Source organism: Pararge aegeria, chromosome 1 (genome assembly GCF_905163445.1).
Source record: "Pararge aegeria chromosome 1, ilParAegt1.1, whole genome shotgun sequence".
Classification (NCBI taxonomy): Eukaryota; Metazoa; Arthropoda; class Insecta; order Lepidoptera; family Nymphalidae; genus Pararge; species Pararge aegeria.
Window position 1 is genome coordinate 3,078,885 of NC_053180.1, and position 26,099 is coordinate 3,104,983.

The 26,099-nt window shown below is 36.1% G+C and overlaps 1 protein-coding gene across 4 annotated transcripts; it reads left to right on the forward strand.

Moving 5' to 3' along the window:
• Positions 1–57: 57 nt before the first annotated feature.
• Positions 58–24,702, forward strand: LOC120623586 (vacuolar protein sorting-associated protein 35). Of its 4 annotated transcripts, none has more exons than XM_039889623.1 (18): positions 58–151; positions 496–576; positions 1,300–1,420; positions 1,868–2,061; positions 3,235–3,363; positions 4,235–4,320; positions 4,901–5,093; positions 6,730–6,858; positions 7,683–7,787; positions 9,119–9,267; positions 12,100–12,319; positions 17,765–17,874; positions 19,455–19,623; positions 20,080–20,177; positions 21,662–21,840; positions 22,402–22,535; positions 22,945–23,118; positions 24,305–24,702. In XM_039889623.1, the coding sequence occupies exons 1-18, from the start codon at positions 104–106 to the stop codon at positions 24,461–24,463; spliced, it is 2,478 nt and encodes an 825-aa protein (XP_039745557.1). In that variant the 5' UTR covers positions 58–103; the 3' UTR covers positions 24,464–24,702. The 4 variants fall into 4 exon arrangements, with proteins under 4 accessions (XP_039745557.1, XP_039745575.1, XP_039745566.1 ...); XM_039889641.1 differs by lacking the exon at positions 58–151 and adding an exon at positions 251–337; XM_039889632.1 differs by lacking the exon at positions 58–151 and adding an exon at positions 336–410.
• Positions 24,703–26,099: the final 1,397 nt, after the last annotated feature.

The following is a 26,099-nucleotide window of genomic DNA, read 5'->3' on the forward strand; positions in this document are numbered from 1 at the left end:
TCATTGAACCTGTTTTAGATTATAAATTAATTATATTTGATTGGCATTAGAACCTGTTTAGCCTGAAAAATATTACAAGATAGACAAAAAAATAGTTGCACTAATGTATCTATCGCAAAATTCGCTGTATCCTTCTAAATCATATGTCCAGGTTTGTCCTTAACTTTAAATTTCCACCCCTAAATTAATTGAATTGTAGGGTCAGCAACCCTACAATATAAATGTCAAAACCAATAAAAAAAAAAAACTAGAAAGATCAACAAATTGATACACCCATTCAAGGAGATTTTCAGCAAAAACATCTTTATCAGCAATAAAATTTGCGAAACCGAGGCCGGTACGTATAAATAAAACGTCAATCTACACACATGGAGAGTATTGACCACCCGTTTTTGTATATCTGGTCGAATGTTAGTTATTGCTAAATGTATATCTTAGTGGTAAGAGCGCAGATTTATCGATATTACGTTATTTAATTGATTGTTTTGTGGGCAGGCCCAGATGACGAACCAGCCGTCGCCCGTGGAAGAGCAGGAGAAGCTTCTAGATGATGCGCTTAACATTGTAAAAGTCCAGGTAAATAAAACACTTTTAGTGTGGTTTATGTCGTTATCATTAAAGGGGTGTATGACTACGGCAAAGTTTACGGTATTCAGTAACTAGCTAGATCGAAGTACCAAACTGTTACTCGCTAAGATATTTCGTAACTTGCATCATGACTATATGTTAATTATATACATATTGAAGTTTTACTTTTGGCGCAATATGAGAATGCTATGAGAGTGATGTAGTATTAAGTGTGTGATGTAAGTTAATTAACATCAAAATTATTTGAATATGTAAAAATATAATTAGAGTTTAGTGCCAAATGCCGAATGCAGAACATTAGTGTTAGTCATCTCGGGCAGTATGTCACCATACCACCTGAGGTGACTAGCACTTGCATGGAAACATATTTTATGCCCGGACAGTAGGTAAACAGTGGGCAGCGACCGTGCTTCCTGAGTCCAAGGCTGTGGGTTTGATACCCACAACTAGAAAATGTTGGTGATATGACCATGAATGTTTTTCAGTGTCGGTGTTTATCTGTATATTATATATATATATTGTAAGTATTTATGTGTATTCATAAAAATATTCATCAGCTATCTTAGTACCTATAACACAAGCTTTGCTTGCTAAGGGGCGAGATGGCAAGGTATGTACTGTTGTATATTTTATTTTTTGAAAAAAGAAGCCAGACTTTGTAATAAAGTAATTGTACTTTGATCCTAATAATATTGTTTCTTCAATTTGCAGGCATTTCAGATGAAGAGATGCTTGGACAAATCCAAACTGATGGATGCTCTAAAACATGCTTCAACTATGCTTGGAGAACTACGGACCTCATTGTTGTCACCAAAGAGTTATTATGAGCTTTGTATCCTTTTGAATTTGGTTTTAATATATGCCTTGCCATAATTTTTTGTCTCTAGGTGAGTTGTCAAACATCCGTATCATGATGGTATTCTTCTTAAAGAATTACCAAAATATTCACATTTTGATGGAAATATCAAGTAAAAGTAAGATTTCGGAGTTACATGCAAATGAAGTTCGTGAATTAAGGTTATTTTTGACACATGCGATTATTGTACCTACCTATTGATGGTACTGTTCACAATATATTAGAACCACTAATCTATTTCATTAAAAGATTTTTTAACCGTCAAAGTTAAGGCTTGGGATTTGAGAGGTTTTTTTTAAAAACAAAACTTAATTTTTGATACCAATTTCTCATTCTCCTTTTCATTTAAGTCATTTAAAGTTGGATATACTTGTTGATCTCTGTTTGACATAGCTATATTTATCCTTAACACAAGAAAACCAGACATGGCAATAACAGATGAGCTACGACACCTAGAACTATACCTATTGGAGGAGTTCCAGAAAGGCCGCAAAGTGGCTGATTTGTATGAACTAGTGCAGTATGCTGGAAATATTGTGCCGAGACTGTACCTGCTTATCACAGTCGGATTGGTTTATATCAAGACTAATTCTCTCTTAAGGAGGGATTTGTTGAAGGTGGACTTTAAATTTCTCATTATTGTCAATAGCCTAATAAGTGTCCTACTAATAGACAAAGTCAAAGTCAAAAATATCTTTATTCAAGTAGGCCCATAGGTGGCACTTTTGATGCGTACATAAGAATTACACGGTAGTGAGATGATAGCGATAACCACATTCGTAAACTTAAAACTAAAGCTACGAGGGTTCTAAACGCGTCCTGGTCTAAGAAGAAGCCCACAACAAACTTAGCCGGGTGTTTTTTTTTGTTATCACCATCTCACAATGTCATTTAAAATTATTAGAAGAGTATTATTTATAAATAATGTGATATTGAATAGTAACACGTTTATTGAGCTAGGTAGCAAAACTTGACAGTATGTGTACATGTAATAATTAAACTACCCACTTAGTTTTACATTTGTTAAGAAAAGGTGAACAAATGTTGTAAATACTTATATATGACATACCTTTCCCCCTAGTATGTCGTATAAATTACCTAAAGTTTAACAATTTAAATCAAGAAGTCAACAGCACACTATAAAAAATATAACAAAGAGCAACCTGGTTAGAGCAATAATTCACACCCAAGCTTTTTTATCGATTACATAGTCTTTTATACTATAATAGGATGAAGGTCCCTTGTCCTTTGCCTTGTAATAAATTCATGAGGCTTGATTTAACATCTATTTGCACTGAAAAATGAGTATTAGTGTTACGACAATGATGTCATTGCTTTATTGTACAAGAATCAATATTGCACCGCAGATCATATGAACACAATTAGCGGCACAGCTATGTTATAATATGAAAGTGACAGTAGATTTTTATATTGTCGCTTTGCAAGCATGTAACTTTAGTATATACAAAGCTTCAATGTAAATCATTTATTAGAGCTTCATTATTGATGAACCTACTTATACAGACCATGTATTTTTATTTATTTGTACTTCAGTACACAGTTAGGAAAATAAAGGACGAATAGGGAGAAACACAAAAACTGTCCGCCGCTAACTGTGGTCGCTTTTTGTATTCTACTCCAGTTTTTGGGTTAATATTATAATAAATTATAATATTTTGTTGTTTGATTGTTCGGCCGCCATAATATTTTGTTAGTTTATTAGGGCTACTATATACTATACTTGAAGTGTGCCAAGACAACATGGATAATTGATTATAATTTTTCAACAGGATTTAGTAGAAATGTGCAGAGGAGTACAGCATCCGTTACGAGGACTGTTTCTGAGGAACTACCTGTTGCAGTGCACAAGAAACGTGTTACCGGACACTACTGAAGCCCAGAATGAAAATGAAGGCAATGTGAGTTAATATGGCTTTTAATATTATTGAGGAAGCAGTGTTAGCCCATTGGGTAGGGCTTCGACCTCAACTTTGGAGGACCAAGTTCGAACAGCAAGCATTGCATTGTATTTTAAAAAGAATTCAAATACAAAAATGTTTTATTCATGTACACCTTATCATCGGCACTTATGAAACGTTCATACATTTAACATGTTACACTAATGTTAGTGATGGTGATAAGTGCATTCGTTAACTTAAAACTAAAGCTAGGAGGGTTCCAAACGCGCCCTGGTCTAAGAAGAGCCCACAACAAACTTAGCCATGTTAATATATTATATTATATAATAATAATAATAATAATATTTGTTTATTGTTGAAAAAAACATAGGTGCATCTCATGTGCACAATAGGTATAACTGATATTAATGTTATAATTTACGCGGATATACAGAAATCAACTGGCCCTAAGCTAGGTATAAACCTGTGTCGCCTTATAGGCGAATGGCAATTAATTTTTAATCAGAATATCAACCTGGAAAAATTAGCTGTAAAGTGCCAAAAATATTACACATTTAGACATTTGACTAAGCTTACTCGCTACGCACGTTTTGCTGTGTATTCACTTTACAACGAATAATTGTTAACATTGTAAAGTCAACATCTCCAGTGTCAGAGCGAAACGTGCGTACATTTCCAAAGATCTGTTTGGTGTGGAGTATTAAGATTGAAGATATTATAAATGTTCTCTTGCTTTTCGGGGAGTAGAAAATAGAAAATTAAGCTAATTTTCATAGTATATCATGAAATTCCGCAAAGTAACGTCTACGTCTAGCGAAATATTTATATCATAGCATTAAATCTTCATTAAGTCAAAATAAATTGTCTACAGGTACGCGATGCGATCGATTTTGTGCTGATGAACTTTGCGGAAATGAATAAACTGTGGGTCAGAATGCAGCATCAAGGTCACACAAGGTATTATGTGTTTGACGTTTGAATCTGGTCGATTTCTTTTAAAGCCAGCAATGGGGTATAATTGCTGGCATATTACGCGTCTTTATTGTTGAGAGTAAAAAACCATATTACAAGAAGAGTTTTAAATATGCTTGAGAAAAGACAGAACAGTAGAAAATGAAACGCAAGATGGGTGGATTTTGTTAGAGTAGTGTCCTCTAGCTGAAAAGCGGTGATAGCATATTGGGTAGGAGCTCGACTACGGCCATAGTCCACAACGCTGGCTCAGTGCGGTTTGGTGGACTCCTCACACCTTTGAGGATATTATGGAGAATCAGGTGCAGGTTTCCTGACGACGTTTCCCTTCACTGTTAAAGCACATTAAACTTTAGATGTTAATCTGATACAGTGCTAGTCGATCGATCAGTGCGCCGTGCAATAATTTTTGACATTACTATTCCACAGTGTTTTTTTTATGCATTGTTAATATTAAAAAAAAATGAAAATCAATAAATGATAGAAAATAATAAGTTGATGTATATATAGTTTCATAGTTTTGTCATCAAAGTGCTAATAATGTTTATTTATTTGCATACGAAAGGGACAAGGAGCGTCGCGATCGCGAGAGATCCGAACTTCGGATCCTAGTTGGCACTAACTTAGTGCGTCTGTCGCAACTAGAGTCTGTGGGCGAGCAGGACTACAGACGTCTTGTGCTGCCCGGGATACTGGAACAAGTTGTCAGTTGTAGGGATGCCATAGCCCAGGAGTACCTTATGGAGTGTATTATCCAGGTAAGTTCAACGCCACGACGTATCAATGTCTTGTTCAAAGGTTGCTCCGCAGAAATCGCTACTAAGCGATAAGGCCGCCTTTTGTATACTGCTTCTGTCTGTGTTTTTTTTGTGTGCAAATAAAGAGTATAAATGAATAAATTAATTAATGAAGCCTCGCACAGTACCAGGCTCAAGTCCGAACAAGTACGTATAGACATTGTTTTGCCTTAACAATAGGCATGTTAAATTGTTTAAATAACAAATACAAAATCAGATTATGAATCCATAGTATACAATTGCAATCTAAATAATTCAATTGGATAAGTATTTTTATGTCTCATGTATTTCCTATTATTTATCATTTATTATTTTTCTTTTTTTTTTTTAAATTATTAACAGTGCTTAAAAATAAATTAAAAAACACTATTAAAAATTAAAAAAAAAAAACTTCCACCCTCCGCTTGCGGGGCTTTTAAATGCCCAAGCAACCGGTGGTCAGGGCTCCAGAGTGAGGAAACTCCTCACAATACGCGCCGTTTCAAGGACTACTGCCTTCTGTATCCGACCCTTGATCCAACAACCAAGCGAAAGCTTCTTAAGATGTTGGTCGAAGCTTTTCGCGAGACTGAAACGACGATCGGAAAAACAACGGTCGACTCAACATTCCATATGGCGGTAATCTCGTGAGCAAGGTCCAACTTTTTCCTTTTCAGCTTTCACCAGATTATCGTCATGTGGAATAGTAATGTCAACAATTATTGCAAGGCGCACTGATCGATCGACTAGCACTATGTAATATACCTGTCAGTGATAATCGTTCGATCCCAGTAGAGCAATGCACTGCTATTTTCAAGAACTGACGCCGGGTCGTACCTATAGAAAGGCATCTCAAAATCGATAAGGCCAAACCGAAGAGCAAGTTGTTGATGAACTATCCTGGCTACTTGATTATGTCTGTGCAAGTATTCGCATATTCTATTATTTTATTATTACAACATTCTATAATAAAGAATTCAGTGGCGTGCATAGAGGGTATGATCAGGGTTTGCAGAAGATATAAAATGAAGAAAATCTCCAGTACGACTTATAAAAAGCCTACCCTTAAGTATTTATAACTCATACTGGAGATTTTCTTCATTTTATATCATCAACATACCCTTTATGCACGCCACTGAAAGAATTATATTAATATACTAAGTATTAATATAAGGAATAGTAGAATTTATGAATTAGAAATTCCTCAAGTAGGTACCAGCTCGAAGCTTTAGATTCGGTGGATCGTCGCGCTGGCGATCTAATAAAATTGTAGAACACAAAAGCTGCTAGTTACATAATATATTCTCTCGCGGACTTTTTTTTGTAGACTAGACCCGTCCCATGTCGTTCCAAAGAAGCAGTTGACATCTAACTTCTGTCAATTATCACATACCACTGTATATTATGAAAATTAAGCTTAATTTGCTACACTCCGCGAAAATCAGGAGAATCTGGTGTAATTTATAATTTCTCCAATCCTCATACTCCAAACCAAACAGATCTTTGGCAATGCATCTTTCGCTCCGAAACCGGAGCATCCTCAGGAGATGTTGACTTTACAATGAATAATTGTTAAGAAGTAACGCATGCTTCTATCCAATACATACCACTGTAACAGGTATTCCCCGACGAGTTTCACCTGGCGAATCTGCAACCGTTCTTGAAGTCTTGTGCTGAGTTGCAGCCGGGTGTGAACATCAAGAATATCATCATAGCTTTGATAGAAAGGCTTGCGGCGTACAGTCAGGTGTGTGAAACCTTTTTTCACACCACTCGTTCGACAATGATTTATTACCTAGCTTTATATTAAAAGGGCAAGTACGTTAATACATCCTATAGGCTTAGCGGGTAAGTAATGTTTTACTTGAGTCCCTAGGGCCTTTAATAAATAAAATATACTACGACGATACACACATCGCCATCTAGCCCCAAAGTAAGCGTAGCTTGTGTTATGGGTACTAAGAAGATAGCTGATGAATATATTTTTTTATGAATATAATACACATTAACACTTATAGTATATAGATAAACACCCACTGAAAAACACTCATGTTCATCAAAAAAACATTTTCCAGTTGTGGTAATCGAACCCACGACCTTGGACTCAGAAAGCAGGGTCGCTGCCCACTGCGCGACTCAGTCGTCTTTAATGATTTGAATAAGTATCGCTATACTCATGGTTCTAGATGCAATACCCTCGCTACGCTTTAGTTACTCTAAAATCCTTCGATTGCTCGGGATGTATCCCGTAACGTAAGACATTGACCCCCGAACCCCTTGTTGAACAGTCATTGTTATCGCGTAGAATACTGAGAGTTTTTCTAACTACGTTTACTTATTCGATCGCGTAAAACCTAACAATGTTTTATATGCAATTTTAAAACCGCCATCTAGTTACACAGTATTCCCAGTATGTACTGTAACTAACAGGCAATAATCATATGTGCGTAAAAGCACTGCCTAACCTGCAAATTTATTAGACTTTTTGCGGTTTTATGGAATCTTCATAATTTTTGCATACCCTCAAGAACCTTATCTGATGTGCCTATATAATATTTTTGTATGTTTCAGAGAAATGAAGGTAACGTGAATCTGAGCGTGGTCCTGGAAGACGGTAAAGAGCAAGAAGTCCAGTTGTTTGAGGTGTTCTCCGACCAGGTCGCTGCTATCACCCAGGTGGGCAAAGCACCATCGCTTTTTAATAATTTAGTTGAATAAATTACTAACGTATACCAGGTGCCGTTGGCTATTGATGAAGTAATATTCATTTTATTTATTGTTCAAATCACATCATCATTTAACATCTTTTAAAAGCATTTTTTTTTAATTCTTTTTTTTTTAGGGCTTTTACAGAACAGCTGCATGTCAGCTCTATTGTAACCTAATAAACATTAAGTTTATATTTTATCAGCAAATAATCTAAACAAGTGGCACGCCTCGATGGAGTCTGGTCTTCCTAATAGGTTATGAAACACGCCAAAGTGCAACTTGTTTTAAAAGCATTTGTGTACTAAGAAAATATTACCGACGTATTTTGACTATGATATTCTCATTACAATCGCTTGCGAACGCCAAGCGCCATTATTGTTTACCTTTTACCTTCTGTCATAACAACATATATTCACTGAATTATAATTGACTACTGTTTTTTTCGTTTGCTGTACGGTTGTTTGTAAATAGGTACACTTATTATTGTTAACTTTAACCTTTGTGACAGTGTACTGTTGGTAAATGATTGCGAGGAATATTCGTAGTGTAAGAAAGTTCTTATATTCGGCGTGTGATCGAATGGTTCAGTGTGCTTGGAAAATGTAGGTAAGTTTAAATAAAAAACGCCCTTAGTGTTTACTCAGTGTAAACTATATTGTTCGTCAGTCTCCAGCATGCAATATGCAGATTTCTGGTGTTTAAAAAGGTTCTGTCAGTTGAAATGTAACAAAACACTGCACAATTATTCCGACGTTATGCCACATTTATTAACAAACGCCTTTAATGTATACTAAATTACTTCTACTTATATACAATGTGTATGTTCTATATGATTATTTAAATTTATATATTACGTATGTTTATTTAAATATATGTATTTGTATCTATACATTTTGCTATTTATGTTGGCACTATACCGTTCTCTTACTGTAAGTCCTATCTACAAAGGTTGCTTGTAATAGATTGCTTGCAATAAGGCCGCCTTTGCATTTCTACATTGTGTACTGTATACTCCTTACTGTTTCTTTTCCCATATGTTATACGTGCAATAAAGTGTTTCTTGTAAAATTATTGATTGGCTAGATTTTGCCCGCGTTGTCTGAGATACCGTCAGCGTTCCTGGGATATAAAGTAGCCTATTTTACCTTTCCACTAACTCTATCAAGTTAATTACTGACTTAGTTTGGGTGTTAAGGAATGACAAACAAATAAACAAATCGACAAACAAGCTTTCGCATTTATTATATCAGTAAATTACTGTTATAAAACTACGAGCTAACTAAAATTTTCTCCAACAGAGTCGCACAGATATGCCACCGGAAGACATGTTGGCACTACAGTTGGCTCTACTGAAGCTTGCCCAACGCTGCCACCCTGATAAACTTACCTATGTGGACAGAGTATTGGCACACACTGACAGGATCTGTGCTGATATACACCAGAGCAGGTATGTTAACTATTTTTTATCTGACTTAATATGATACAAATATATTTATATGCACCACCTACCTAGAGCAGCAGAAAAAAATAATGCAAAATGTTTGTGTGACAAACATGAATGTTGTTCAGTGTCTGGGTATTTAAATACAGTTTTTTTTTTTTTGCAAAACAGTCATTACATGGAAGTAACTTAATATATACTTAATATATTATATAACATAGACTAAACATTGCCGAAAAAGTACAGTTAATTTACAATATTAGAAAATTTTAAAAGTTTTGAGCAGAGCAGTAAGGCAATAAGTGGTGGGAAAGAAAAGAATAGGTACATAATTAATTAAAAACAGCAAGAAAAAAAAGATATAGTTGAATATAAAGATAAAGTATGAAGGTACATTAAAAGTATTTTTTCAAAAGCTTTTGTCTTGAGCAGTGTTTTATGCCATCGGTGGCCTGGAAGTGATCGCTATGTAGCGATAAGGCCGCCTTTCGATTATGTATACAATATACATCGTCTAAAGTAGTTGTTTTTATAATTTTTCCTGTGTTTTTATGTGGTGTAAAATAAAAGTGTATTCATTCATTCATACAAACAATTTTTTTATTACTTCGAAGGGTAAATTATATAAAAAAAATACATAATAATAATAATAAGAACAAGTAAGAAAAAAAATGATTATACACCCCTGATATCATCATTCGTGTGTGGTATATGGAGTTATCCATATTATCAAACTAGATGGCGCCACAAGATCCTATATCACGCTATCGAAGTATTCACAAGTGTGTTCCTTATATCGAGCCTTTACCCCGGGGGCTATATTTGCGTATATAAATAAAGCTTCTTTTTTTAATTTTATTTTATATCGATTTTAATTGGAAACCAACAGCTGAAATTAGAAAATATTTCATAAATTGGTTGACTTAACAGTTGACTAACGTTTCAATATTATAATATGGTTGCATGGGATTCATAAAATACAATTTATGTGTAATATAATAGTATAATTCTATGGTCTGTCTTTTGTGTCTTTATAAGGTGGGTAAGAAAAAAACATTTATATTTATGTAAACAATCTTTTCGCAAATTTATAGTGAAGTGTAAAGTAACTTAAAAAATATATTGCAAAAATATATAAAAATAATTTAAGAAAATCTCTAATTTATTTATTTCAACACTTGTTTTTTAACATACTTTAGAGTAATATAAAAAAGATTGTTTGCACTATAAGATATTAACTGTTATAAACAGAGATACACTCTATCATCTATTTCTGTACCTATTATTAAAATTTTATTGCATATCGCATTTTAATTGGTTGATTGTTAACTAATTAACAGGTGTTCACAGATATTTATTTGGTGAATTGTTCATAAAATTGTACAAGATTCTAGATAAACATGTATTTATGAATGAATGAATGAATATACTTTTATTGCACAGAAAAAAACAACGTATACAATATGTAGGCAAAAAAAAAACCAAAATAATAGCTACTACATTACTCCTAATTATTTGACTGTTCGCTCTAAATGGTCGAAGCTGAGTAAGGTGATTTTATAGAACTCCTCCCAGTCGAAGCTGCGTAAGGTGATAGATTGTTGTAAACAAAAATTATCAGTAATGCTATGATGATATATGATCAGTTGAAAGAAAAAGTGCAAGATTGCGGTCACCTACTCGTTGGACAGATACGGTGAAATCGTTGACCCAGACAGTTGGAATTATGGAGGGTAGAGGTAAGGAGAGTCATCTTATATGGGAGAAAAGTTGAAAAAGTGTCCAGTTGTTGCGCTAAATAACAGTTCAAAAATCCTCCACAATGGCGCTGGTGGATGCACAGGGTATGGTATGAATGTAGCAATCTTAGATGAATTGAAGTATTGAAAAATTTAATGTCATTATCGACTAAAGTAGTTAATTATTGAGAATTTCAACAACTTACGTTGTATAAAATATTGTGGTAAATATAACCTTACTTCCTTGTATCTCCATACTTCCTTGTTTATTTTTCAAGCCTACTCTAACAATATTTATATTTGGCGCTTTTTTTAAGAGTTACCCTGATGCAAATGTGGCGCCATCCTAATTTAATACATTTTGACGACACTTTTTCATATACACAGATGACTCTCCTACCCTCCATAGTTGGAATGCTTCCGACACGCTACCAACCGTCAAAAGTGGAGAAGACTCGCGCGGGAAGCCGTGCGATCCATTGATGCCTAGCGCCATGGAATTCATTTCAGCAGCCACGACCACTGTGCCAAGAGTGCACGACTAAGAAGAGATGATGATTTGTGATTCCAATTTAAATGTTTTAAATTATTTGACGGCCGATTGGCGCAGTGGGCAGCGATCCTGCTTTCTGAGTCCAAGGCTGTGGGTTCGATTCCCACAACTGGAAAATGTTTGTGTGATAAACATGAATTTTTTTCAGTGTCTGGGTGTTTATCTATATGTTATAAGTATTTATGTAGGTATATTATTAATAAAATTATTAATCAGTTATCTTAGTACCCATAACACAAGCTACGCTTACTTTGGAACTAGATGGCGATGTGTGTATTGTCGTAGTATATTTATTTTTTATTTATATTTAAATTTATATACATGAATATACTATATATTCTAAATCTATCCATTTTTGCGGATGATTGATATATCAGTCCTTTTGCAACTACAAATAGTGTAGAAATGGAAATCGAACAGTGCACGGCGTTTCAAGCTCTTAAAATGATCCTTTAACATCAGATGTAGAATATTGCAGATAATTTTTGTTAAACTTTAATAATAATATTTATCGTCAAAAATTAAATGTAATTTTTTTTCCAACAGCGGTAAACCACACTTAGAACACAACACACCGGTGTTCAAGGAACTTATGAAGATTCTCAAACTACCCGCCGATCATTACAAGAACATCCTCACACTGATCAAACTGCAGAACTACGCCCCGCTGATCAACCGGCTCAACCAACCCGGTCGGTTGTTGATCGCTGTGCATTTAGTTAATGACATTTTGGAGAGTGATACTACGGTTTCTACACCGGAGGATGTGAGTATTTCAAGACTATGCTTAGTTAATCTACCGGCTCAATCAACTCGTATGGAAATTTAGAACAATCTGATGAATCAATAGATTTTTTGTTTGATGTATGTTGTTGTTTAGTTAATCAACCGGCTCAATCAACTCGTATGTAAAGTTACCTCAACAATTCACGGAACAATGCTGTCCACCCGTCGATTTATTTATTTATTTATATCCTTAGTATACTTACAGCTAGCCAAAACGTATACTAAGTCAGTTACAGATGTACATTACTAAAAAATGTTAGTTAATTTGGCGGAATATAATTTAGGAATCGAGTGAAAATAGTGGTAATATTCCCCTGCAAGTTCGTACAGTTTTACACTTATTTATTTATTAAACTCTTTATTTGTATACCACAACATTTAAAATGTAACAAAAACAGAAACATCGAAAGAAGTAGTAATACAAAAGGCGGCCTTATCGCTTAATAGCGATCTCTGCCAGGCAACCTTAGAATTAGGAAAAAAAAAAGAAGAGGAGAATAGACTGCTGGTGGTACAAATATTAAAATACATACATGCAAATAACTACATGCCAATACATAAACTAGTGTGCACAAATAGATAAAAAGTAAATAATATAATAAATAAATAAATATAAAAATAAACTAATATATATAATAACAACACTTACATAATTAAATACTTTAACATACAATAAATGAGTAAGTACATATATACATACTATTAAAAGTCGTTAACAATATAATGGGCCTTAACTGCTCTTTTAAATATCGCCAGTGATTTGGATCGTCGTATGCTCAATGGAAGCGCATTCCACAATTCCACAGCTCGTACGCTAAACGAACGCTTATAAAATTTTGTCTTATGATAAGGCATACACAGCGTCAGCGCACGGCACGATCTTACACCAGATTGCTCACCAAGAAAAGTGAACTTCTCTTTTAAATACGAGGGAGTATTTAGATGAAATAACACACAGTACAGAAGAGAAAGTACATGCATATCCCGGCGACGACGAATAGGAAGCCACTTGAGTTTTTGTCGAAATACGGAAACATGGTCATATTTGCGAAGGCCAAATATGAACCGAATAGCCAGATTTTGAAGACGCTCAAGTTTATTAAGCTGATCCTCGGTCAGATTAAGAAAGCTTGCATCCGCATAATCGAGAATAGATAGAAAAAGAGAATGTGCTAGCATAACTTTGGTCGGAATTGGAAGAAATGATTGCAGCCTTCGCAACGAGCTCATCGCCACAAACACTTTCTGACTCAGCTCTTTGACATGCACTGTCCATGACAATTCCCGGTCGAGGTATACACCAAGATCTTTCACAGAGTCACAAAAAGGAATAGCGATGCCATTATAAATAACAGAAGGAATGCTCAGCCAATCAACCCTCGCGATCATTCCTGAGCTACCAATAACGATAGCTTTTGATTTTGCAGGATTGACCTTTAGCCCATATTGCCTGCTCCACTCAGAAATTGCAGCCATATCATTATTTATAGCTGCAATAGCAGAACCAAGATTTTGAAGGGTAGATGAGCGATATATTTGGATATCATCTGCATACATGTGATAGAGAGAAGAGATGTTTTGAGTAATAGAGTTAATGAAAATAGAAAAAAGTAAAGGAGATAACACGCCACCCTGAGGTACCCCAGCCGCTACATCACACCAAGACGAAAAGGACTCGTCAATCTGAATGCGCTGTCGACGGCCATTGAGGTAACTCCGAAACCAGTCTATTACTGATGGAGATATGTTAATAGAGCGTAAAAGACTAAGCAAGATGTCAAAGTCAACTGTATTAAAGGCATTGCTAAAGTCAAGCAGAATAAGAATTGTTAGCTGCTTGTTATCCATCGCCCATCGAATATCATCAGTTACTTTAGCAAGAGCAGTAGCCGTACTATGACCAGGACGAAAGCCAGATTGCAAAGAACTGAGAAGGTTATTCTTATTAAGAAAGAGACTAAGTTGTTGAGATACGAGTTTTTCAAGAACTTTTGAGAGAAATGGTAATATAGAAATGGGGCGAAAATCAGAAAACGATGAAGGGTTGTTTTTTTTAGGTAGAGGAATAATCTGAGCAAACTTCCATTCTTCAGGGAATTTGCTACAGAGAATGCTACGCATCTAGTACAGCGAGGTTACTATACATTTGATGAATTCCTCAATGACAAGGTAGAATGGAAGCAGCCAGCCTCGCTCTCATCTCCCGCAAGATAGCAAAATGATTGTAAATGTTGATGTTGGAAAAGAGCAACTACTGAGTTTCTTGCCGGCTCTTCTCGGTAGAATCTGCTTTCCGAACCGGTGGTAGAGTCACACAAACATGCATACTTGACGTTTCAAAAGTGCTTATAAAGTAGGCCTACTTGAAATAAATGAATTTGAATTTGAATTTGAATTTGAATGGAAGAGTTTAAGATATGGGTTAGAATAGGGGAAACAACGTCAAGAATTGGAATGATCATATTACGGGTAATGCTATCTACACCAACAGCATTCGATGCAATGGATATTATGCTCTTCTTAACATCACATTCAGTAAAAGACTCGAAGGTAAATGGTAAAAAGTTAGGAGTTGAGTGGGAAGAAAGAATACTAAGAGTACGTTCTTTATCGGAACTATTAATTGTATCAGAAGTAGAAAAATGTTTATTTAGGAGTTCGATATCAACGTTAATAGAAGATCTATGAGATGATTTACCAACTCCAAGAGACTCAAGAAACTTCCAGGTTTTAGCAGTGTCACCACTTTCAACAGACTTATGAATATGGCGTCGTTGAGCATCCCTACACAATGTATTACAGCGATTCCGTGCTTTATGATATTTTTCCCGGTTAGCGTCAGTATTATTTGTTTTGTATTTATATTTCGCCGCAATCTTTTTGTCCATTAAAATTTTTATCTCTTCTGATAACCAAGGCGCCGGTAGATGTTTCAGCTTGATTGGTCTTAACGGAGCATGCGTATCGTAGAGTTGCGTTATCAGGGAATTAAATATCTCAATTTTGCGGTCAACTGAGTCAACAGCAGCGATAGCCGCCCAGTCCAGATGACTAGCATCATCACACAAGCGACGGCTGTCAATTCCTCCAAAGTTACGCCGCAGAAGTACCCTCGATTTTGCTTTAAGTGGACGTATTTTATATGAAAGATAAATCAAATCATGATAAGAAAATGCATCGGCAGGACACTGGCCATGCTTAAAGACGAAATCCGGAGAAGATACCATAATAAGGTCAAGAAGAGAAGGAGTACAACCAGGAGAATAATGCGTAGCAGCAAGGGGCAGGACAGACAAATTACAGGATTCCACTGTAGTCAAAAATTTCTTGCTGCGATAATCATTTTTGAGTAAACAAGTATTAAAATCTCCAAAAATAATGGAGTGGCTATAAAGAGGAACTTCTTTCTCTAATAAGGATTCAAATGAACGAAAGTAATCAGAAACGTATGGTGGACAATAGAACACTCCAAGAAGAATTTTGGTATGGGAAATAAGAACTTCAACAAGTAGGTGCTCAGCAGCATCAGGTAAGGGGGGTTGTGAAGACATACTAATAACAGTAAAAGGAATATAAGAACGCAAGTAGATCGCTACTCCACCACCCCCCTTACCAACACGGTCATTGCGAATAAGCCTAAAACCTGGCAGCGAATAAGAGGTAGAAGGTAAACAAGTTTTAAGCCAAGACTCAGACACTAGTATAGCATGTATGTTACGGGAATCAAAAGATGCAAGCATATCAGGATAATGAGCTGGGATACTTTGTGCATTAATATGAATGACATTAAGGTTCTTCAAACAATCTGAGAAGCAAGAATCAAGAGTTTTATCAAGTGGAAGGAAAGATGTACTGTGGAAACTATCATCACTAGACGACATAGACAGAAAAACATCACTGTCCATACTGTTCAACGACATTGTATAGAATAAAATAATATATCAAATAATAAATATAAAAAAAAAAAAAACAATAAAAATAACAAATATAAAGCAATATATATATAAACTTAAAGAGTAAAAGAAAAAAAAAGAATACTAACTATGGTATTAATATATAGATTTTCCTAATCCGCCAGCTGCATCTTGAAAATATAAGAATACTAGACAATTAAAACATTTGCACAGAAAATATTGAAGTTAAACAAAAAAAAAACAATTAACAAAACTGCGTATAACAAAATAAAAATAAAACATAACACTTACACAGCTAACCAGCATTTGCTAAGTGCGTCTGGATTGTCAACCTTATTGTAAAGGAGTAAGAACTAGTGTTGGAGACAGGCCCTCCTACGCCTTTGTTCCAAAGTATCCAAACCTATACCTGACATATCTATACCTGATACAAATAGTCAGTTTACTAGGCTACACAAAATTGCTTATTCATTCAAGGGCAATTTTATATTATTTTATAACAAATTACCAAATGAAATCTTTGAGATGTCTCTCAATAAGTTCAAAGTTTATATAAAACGTAAGCTTGCAGAAAAATCCTATTATAATATTAAGGATTACTTGAACGATAAAAAAGCTTGGGTGTGAATTGCTCTAGCTTCATAGCTTAATATAAATAAACTGTGAGATGGTGATAACAAAAAAAAAATTACCCAGCTAAGTTTGTTGTGGGCTCTTATTGTAAGACCAGGGCGCGTTTGGAACCCTCGTAGCTTTAGGTGTAAGTTGGCGTATGAAGTTATCACCATCCCCTTACAATTATGTAAACATATATGTATGAACGCTTCATAAGTGCCTGTGATAGGCCTACATAAAGAAATTTTTAATTTGAATTTGAATAATAACGGGTATAGGTAGGGATAGTACCCATACATTTTTGAAGTGAAACTTCTTTAGAATCGTTGCAACGGAAAAAACGACAGGTAAGAGACACAAATACAAAAATGTGTAGGATGAAGTAGGCAAAGAATGAGACAGAAATATACATCTTATTTTATCTGTTTTTTTCCTATTTAACTTAAATAACCAAGGAAACCGAATATTATTTAGATAAAGAAAGTGTAAGTGTCCGTTTCTATATTATTAATGTATAGGACAGAGTGAGATATAAAACATTATACATTTTTTAACCTATTCTAGTTACTATGGAAACTAAATAATATACCTTACATTTATCCTAATAGCTTACTCTACATCCACCTCAATCTATCGTAGGCTACTATTCAGAAGTTACACTTCCGCCGTGTGTGAATAAATTGCACAGGATTTTTTTTCTTTTTAATAAACTAAAAACAATTATGACATAAAGAAGTTTCACTTCTTACTTATGTATTAGTGTATACACACTCATTTTTTTTTAAACAAATTCCGCAAGTGTGTAGTTTGCATTGAGCATTGCTGTCCAAGAGCGCATAGAATGACGATAATGAACGTAATATATAGATTTGCTTCAAATAATGTTGTCACTATAGGTGGAAGCCGTGTTATGTATGTTGGATGTACTGGTACGTGAGCAAGCCGATGACCCCTTCTCGGAACCCGACGCTGAAGACTTTATGGAAGAACAAGGACTGCTCGCAAGGTAAAGAGTTCTTCTAAACATTGGGTCGGTAGAAATATTGTATGCTAGCTGGGTTACGATTGTGTGCGGAGTGTTCCCGGGACCCAGCTACCTGGCGACTAATTGGAACATCGTAGGGTTTTAGTCGGTACGATTCCGACTATATAATATTTATGTGTCATTTTACAGAAACTTTTATAGTAAAACTTTTATAATAACTATCAATAGATTTGTAAACCTTGTTAAGCGTTACACCGTCAAACTGCTGGCCACAGGCTTCTCTCGTATGAAAAAGGGTTTTTGAAGCGTAGGACCCTACTACAATACGGCTTGGTGGCATTTATAAAGCGTTGGTAGTGGTTTAAGTCGGTACGATTCCGACTATATAATATTTATGTAAAAAAAAATTGTGTGAATACTTTAATTAATTAAAAAAATTTATTGATTTTGTTAATGTATTTGTGTTTAGCTATTTGAATCTAGGTTTATAATAATTTTAAACCACCTGTCCGCTCTCGCTCATCTTGTCCTAATCCAAAGGTTGCCTGGCAGAGATCACTACTAAGCGATAAGGCCGCCTTTTGTATTCTACTTCTGCCTTTGTATTTCTTTTTTTTTTTTTTCCTAACTTCATAGTGGTGTACAAATAAAGAGTTACATAAATAAAAGAAATAAATAAATAAGAATTTAATTGAATGAGTATTGTTAAAACAGGCATGCAAATTCTAATTGAAAACCACTGCACCTCTCGGTCGTGGCGGAGGTATCCGAGAGGTTACCCTACAAGATAAAAAAAATATCTTACATCATCCTCAGTTCTTAACATCTTTAGCCTTTCACTACTTGTTACAGGCTTCTCTCTCATACAGAAAAGGGAGCGTAGGACCCATTACGCTACTATAATACGGCTTGGTGGCATTAATCACGTATCGGTGATAATAACTGTGATCGATAGATAAACGTGCTCTCCCTGGCACGGGCGTACAAAATGAAAAATATCTTGACATATTTTCTGTTCAGATTTTCAGTCTGTAGGGAATTGACGGTATACCCCCGTGCCTCGGAGAGCACACATGGGTATCAAAAATGAACGACATCACCTTGAAATTGTTATGCCGTGCGTTTCCTAATTCTAAGGTTGCCTGGCAGAGATCGCTATTAAACGATAAGGCCGCCTTTTGTATTCTACTTCTTCGTCCATGTTAATTTTTTTGTATATGTTCTTTATGCGGTGTACATATAAAGTGTTATAATAATAATAATAAAAATATATAACGAGTAACTATAGTGAGTTAAATCAAAGAGTGCGGAGCCCTGCTTGAAATAACTGCGATAGCCTGGCTTGGCTTTGCTTGCGCGCCGTTACTATCAATGAGTATGCAATGAAGCTAACTCGCCGCCTTCGCATGTCTACATTGTGTACTGTATACTCCTTACTGTTTCTTTTCCTTTATGTTATACGTGCAATAAAGTGTTTCTTCTTCTTCTTCTAACTCGGCACGACATCGCATCCCGAAACGACATTGTAATATGGACGGCGACGCCACGGACGTCGTCAAATATGTATATGCTGTTAAATGTTGTTTTTATTTTATCCCTAGACTAATCCATCACTTCAAGTCGGATTCAGCAGACGACCAGTACCTCATACTGAGCGCCGCAAGGAAAGCTCTCCAAGGGGGTGGGGCTAAACGCATACAGCACACGTTCCCGCCGATCATATTCCACGCGTACAGGCTCGCTTTTACATACAAAGAGCGTAAAGACGAGGTTCGTTTTAGATAAGTTAATATTCTGGAAAGGACTTGGAATTATTGGTGTCCAATTATACGCTGATGTCTTAAAACTTTTTGTCGTCAATTTTTTTGTCTTTAACGAAAAAAAGTGAGAGTAAAAAAAAATCTGGATAAGAAAGCTCTCTGGCCGTGGTGAAAAATACTTTTAGATGAAATGTGACGAAACACTGAATAACGATTCCGACATTATGCTACGTTTATTAATAAGGTCATAAAACCCTTATTAGTAACCGTGGCATAACGTTGGAACTGTTACGCTGTGTTTTGTCACGCTCTGCCATTTACAAGGTGCTGTCAGTTTGTAAAAGTGCACCGCATAACCAAGGTCGAGTTTATTAAGGTGTTAAAGGTTTTGTCTCGCAGTCGATGTACTATAACTTCCGGATCCGAGTTCGGAGGCTTTATGGGCTTACAAAATGTAATGTTGCAGTACGAGATGTGGGAAAAGAAGTGCCAGAAGATCTTCCAGTTCTGTCACCAGACCATCACCTTGTTGGTGAAAGCTGAACTAGCGGAATTGCCTTTAAGGTATGTATGATCCATATTTGACGGCCGATTAGCGCAGTGGGCAGCGACCCCGGTTTCTGAGTCCAAGGCCGTGGGTTCGATTCCCACAACTGGACAATATTTGTGTGATGAACATGAATGTTTTTCAGTGTCTGGGTGTTTATCTATATATTATAAGTATTTATGTATATTATTCATAAAAAATATTCATCAGTTATCTTAGTACCCATAACATAAGCTGCGCTTACTTTGGGGCTGGATGGCGATGTGTGTATCGTCGTAGTATATTTATTTATTTATTTATTATATTTGTATCATCATATCGACCCATCATCAAGATATTAAAAAAACTTAAAACTATCTGCTGATACACTAATATAGAATGAGAAAAAAAAACAACATGTAACTTACAAAAAGAAAACAAGACAAAACAGCACCAACAATAAAAAAAAAAGATGATCGACAATGGAGAGAAAAAATTAAATTATAAAAAACAAAACATATACAAGAGACAGCTGAAATCTTGTACCGATTGTAAGCGCCACATTTGACAAACGATTTTATTTATTTATTTATTTATTCAATGGACAATCAAAAGGTTACAGCAAAAACTCAAACCAAAAAAATGAAAAAACATAAATGTAATATTGTAGACCTTATATATAAAATAATAATAAATATGTTGACAATATATACTATAGAACAAAAGTAGCTAAACTAACACAAAAAAGAGCAGAAGAAAAAAATAACTAAGTTTAAACAGATTTTAGATTTTTTTGAAATTAAAATTATAGTGTTTTAAGAAACTAATTGTTTCGATTATATAGTAAGAATTGGTGATAATTTTGGTTTTTAAATTTAAAAAAAAAAACATCTCCGACTTACCCAATAGGCTATATCTCCTTCTTACTATAACAACATATTGAGTTCGCCTTTTGTCTGGTGAGAGGTTTCCGCCGTGGCTAGTTACCACCCTACCAAAAATGACGTGCCTCCAAGCGGATTCGGTGCGGTACTTCTTAAATAGAAAATACACATCATCATCGTCATCGTGTAAGACCGTAGTCCTCCAGTCACCACGCTGGCCCAGTGCGGATTGCTGGACTTCACACCTTTGGGAACATTATGGAGCTATCCGATCGATTTAGATATCCGGTACAATAGGTTTCTAACCTATTCGGGGTACGAGTTTAATATAATTGCAATACTCCTCACAGGTTAGCCCTTTAACATCTTAGACCGCATCATCATCATACCAGCAGGCGAGATTGCAGTCTTGTCATTTAAAAAAAAATGCATCGAAGTGTGGCCAGTTTTATCTAGATGGCGCTGTATGTTTTATTTAATTGTTTATTTTATTTTCAAAACCTCAATTTGTGTGTCTTCCTGAGAATCTGAGAAGTACTGAGGGTAGGGTATGCAATGCTTTCATGCACCTACGATTTTCACGCCACTGTTTGTGGGCCACTGTATGTATCACCATTGACACTGGATGCTTATTTCAGATTATACCTCCAAGGAGCGCTTGCGATAAGCGACATAGGTTTCGCGAACCACGAGACGATCGCTTACGAATACCTCTCGCAGGCGTTCTCTCTGTACGAGGACGAGATATCGGACAGCAAAGCGCAGTTGGCGGCAATAACTCTCATTATTGCGACGTTCGAGCAAATCAACTGTTTTGGTATGTACTCAAATTCATAATCAAATAGGTTTTATTCATGTAGACCTATCACAGGCACTTGTGAAGCGTTCATACACGTTCCATACATACTGTAGCCTTACTTTGTACTTGACTTATCATGAAAACAATCTATCAAAAAAAAAAAAAAAAACTATCATTATTTTTTACTTTAAATTATGTTTTCAAAATATTAAAATTCTTTACTATGACTTGATTTAAAAACTTTCTATTATAAATAAAATATAAATATATATGTATTCCTTTTTAAGATAAACTTTTTTTTTGCTTGTTCATTTCACTGTTATATCCATTCCCCTTTGGAATAAAAATAATTGTTTTTTTTTTATTCAAATAAAATTGGGTGATACAACTATTTCCAATTTAATTTCCATAGCTTAAGTTATTATTGGAAAAACAGTTTTAAGAACGAACGGACTGACAATATTAAATTATAACTATCCGATTAACTGGTATCCGCAGCCGTAGCAAACTAAGCTTATTGAATATCCTGAATTTCCGCAAAGCATACGCCAGATTTTATACAAAGTTTAATGTGAACAGGTGCGGAAAATGCGGACCCTATGCGAACGCAATGCGCGTTGGCGGCGAGCAAACTGCTGAAGAAACCTGACCAGAGCCGGGCGGTCGCGCTATGTGCGCATCTGTTCTGGAAGGGCGCTAAAGATGGAAAACAGGTAAATTTTCTATTCGGATTTTATACAGCCAAAGAAACGACATCTTTTCGAGTAATTTTGAATTATTTCATTAATCATATTTATGTTATAAATGTGAAAGTGTAGATGTTTGTTACTCAATCACGAAAAAAACGGCTGAACGGATTTAGATAATATTTGGCATGCATGTAGCCCTAGACATGAAAAAGAACATAGGCTACCTTTTATCCCGGGAAATAAGAGAGTTTCCGTGGGAATAAAAACCTTAATCCACGCTAACGAAGTCGCTGTTATCGGCTAGTAAATAATAATAATTTTTGTAGCTCAATCGGCTCTGTTTTCCAGCTCAGGCCACGATTGTTTAAGAGTTGAGATTGAGAGCTCAAATCATACCGGTTCCTAGATTTAATCTTTTATTATTTATTCCCAGTGGCCACTGAACGAAGCATCCAGAGCGCTAGACTGTTTGAAGAAGGCAGCTAGAGTGGCGCAACAGTGTATGGACGGCGGAGTTCAAGCGCAACTTTTAGCTGAACTTCTAGGCAGATATGCACTTTTAAGGGAACGGGGAAACGCAAGCCTGACCACAAACCTTATAGAAGCGGTAAGTGTTTTATATGGTAATAATAATTGATGAATCCACCTGAAAGTGAGTGGAAACACGGCAACACTAAGTAGGACATGCAAGGAGTTCGACCGGCTTCCCTGGACGAGCTCTATCACACAGGATTACGGATCACACTCGGGCTATTAATTGTTTTCTGTCTATAAATATCACGCACGCACCCTCACATCCACAAACACGCACGCACGCACGCACGCACGCACGCACGCACGCACGCACGCCCGCACGCACGCACGCATACACGCGTACACATACACACTACTTCAATTTGTCTTACAGGCACGTAAGGCTGATAACACCTACACCTCAGGTTGATGTTAACCTGGTACTGATTATTTATTGGACATGCAAGGAACACTGGGAAAATTGGCGATGTCCACCCCCGTGCTCCGAAGAGCACGTTAAGCTGCCCGTCCTAGTAATCACTAAAATTTTTATAATCTAAAGCAGAGTAATACGCATTGAAGCAGTGTGGGGGGTCGATGAGATGAGATATAGTAAATTAAAGTAGTATTGGAGCCTATAGTTCTGGAAGTACTTCTGTCATGCTTATTTCTGCCGCCATTGCTTTGTTCCGGTCTGATGGTAGCTGGTGGATTTTAAGGCACATGAAGCTTAACAGCCCAGTGGGCGGGACTTCGACTTCACTTTCGTGGGGCCGAATCCCAGCACCCACCTCTAAAGCAATAAAAAATATCACCTGTTTCAACGGTGAGGGAAAACATCGCGAGGAAACCTGTATGCCTGAGAGTTCTCCATACTGTTCTCAAAGGTGTGTGGAGTCCACCAATCTGCACTGGGCCAGCGTGGTGGACTACTGCCTTAACCCCTCCTCATTGTGGGAGTAGACTCGTACCTTTTAGTGGGCCGGTAATGGGTTAATATGATGAAGCTTAACACCTAAGTCTTAGTTTAATTAATAAATTACGGCACATGGTAGGACGTGTTTCTGGATTGTTCTAAAAGAAATCAGTACCAGTTCAGACTTACGAAACTGGTGGTGTACTTGAATTAGCCTGTAGGAATTTAGCCCCTCTGTTCTGTAGAGCAGGCTTTTGCCCAGCTGTAGGACGGTAATACACTGATGATGGAGAACTGTTTACTGTTGTTCCAAAACTCAACATTCTAAGGCACCTTCTCAAGCATGTTTTTTTTAATGTTCCAGATAATACAAAAGATACGAGAAGAGCTCGGTAACCTTGACCAGTCTGAAGAAGTGGAACAGATCAACAAACATTTCCACAACACATTACAACACATCAAGAACAGGATGGAGTGTCCGGACCCCGAGGGTTTGGGCTACGAGGGACTTGTACTGTCATAAAGTTATAAGTTATAAGAGCAATGGCAGATGGGGGTTATCCTTCTGGTATTACCTAACCGGTGATACCTTGCGTTCTAAAAGTTAATTACTTGAGGAATTTAACGAGGTTTTTTCCTACTAGGGGGGTACTATTAACACGAGTATACAACGTGTTACAAAATTACAAAATACTGTTAAAGGGTGCATAAGGATATTTCATATTTCATGAGGAATCACCCTGTAAAAGTATTAAATCAAACGAAGCGTATTTATTTTTCATAAAATTGCTTACTTATGACAACCCTATTGAAGATTAAAAACCCGCAACGCGCATAGTACCTACACGACGCGTACCTATCTGCTGATATCTGATTTTTTTTCAGTAAAAACTTTGGCAGTGGTGAAACTATTATATTATATAACGTTGCGGTTTCATGGGTAAGTCTTAGAGACGTTAAATAATGTACATTTTAAGCATGTGTATTTACGTGCAAGTAGTATAACGGTTTTCATTTACACGTATAGAACTCCCTAGTTCGGAAAAAGCACATATACACAATGTATGAAGTATGAAGTGGCCAGCTAACATCACACGAGTCGCTAGAAAGAATTTGTCCAGGACCTTTTTTTAAGGAGTTCCGTAAAAAGACCAGTCCAGCGCTTGACGTCAATCGATTTATTATGATACAAAAATTCTTACACCTGTAAATGTGACGTGAAGTGATTATAATTAGTTAAAGTTGTCAATTTTATTTATGGCGCGTTAAGAAACTTTACTTTTGCATAACTAGCGGACCCGCACAACTTCGTCCGCGAATGAGCCGACTTAAAAAAAAATCGTATGCTGTCGCGGAATGTTTTCTGTCGCGGAACTTCAAAGAAACAACAATTCCGACAATTCCGATAAACTTACTTACATACTTCTGTCGTTTGGCGTAACGTTTACAGTTCATCGCACGCATCAGAATCTCTCAAAAATGATATTTTTTGCAGTTTTTGCCCGAGATTCCTATATAAATGAATCCTAGCTAGATCGATTTATCGAAAATCGTTGGAGCCGATTCCGATTACATATAATATATATATATATATATATGTATATAATATATACAAGAATTGCTCGTTTAAAGACATAAGATATCAACAGTTTCCTGTATCGCCTTATGCCCTGTATTGCGCGCCACGAGAGTTATGTCACCTAATTATTACCATAGAAAAAAATGGTATCGCGTAGAGATAATTATCTCGTGGCGTGCATGCTAGCCGGGGACACCCGACCAGTGTGTTTGGTGGGTTTTTCTCGAGACGTAAGCTAAACAGCATTGTCGCAATGCTGTGTTCCGGTCTGAAGGGCGTTGTTGCCGGTGTGATTCCAGCACATGATATAACCTACGCCTTAGGTTGATGGACGCCGCGCAACACTTTGCGGGATGTGTTACTTGCATAACCTGGGGAATTGCTGTTTATACCAATACCATAAGGGTCGAATTAATCTTCACGGTCCGTCAATGAATACTTAAAAAAAAAAAAGAATATCCTCATGAAATTCATCATCATTTCATTGCAATAGGTTTTGTAACATGAAGTAACATGTGCCTATGAATATTTTTATTATTACGAATCTAAATGCATATTAGTAACCGATCTGTTATATTTT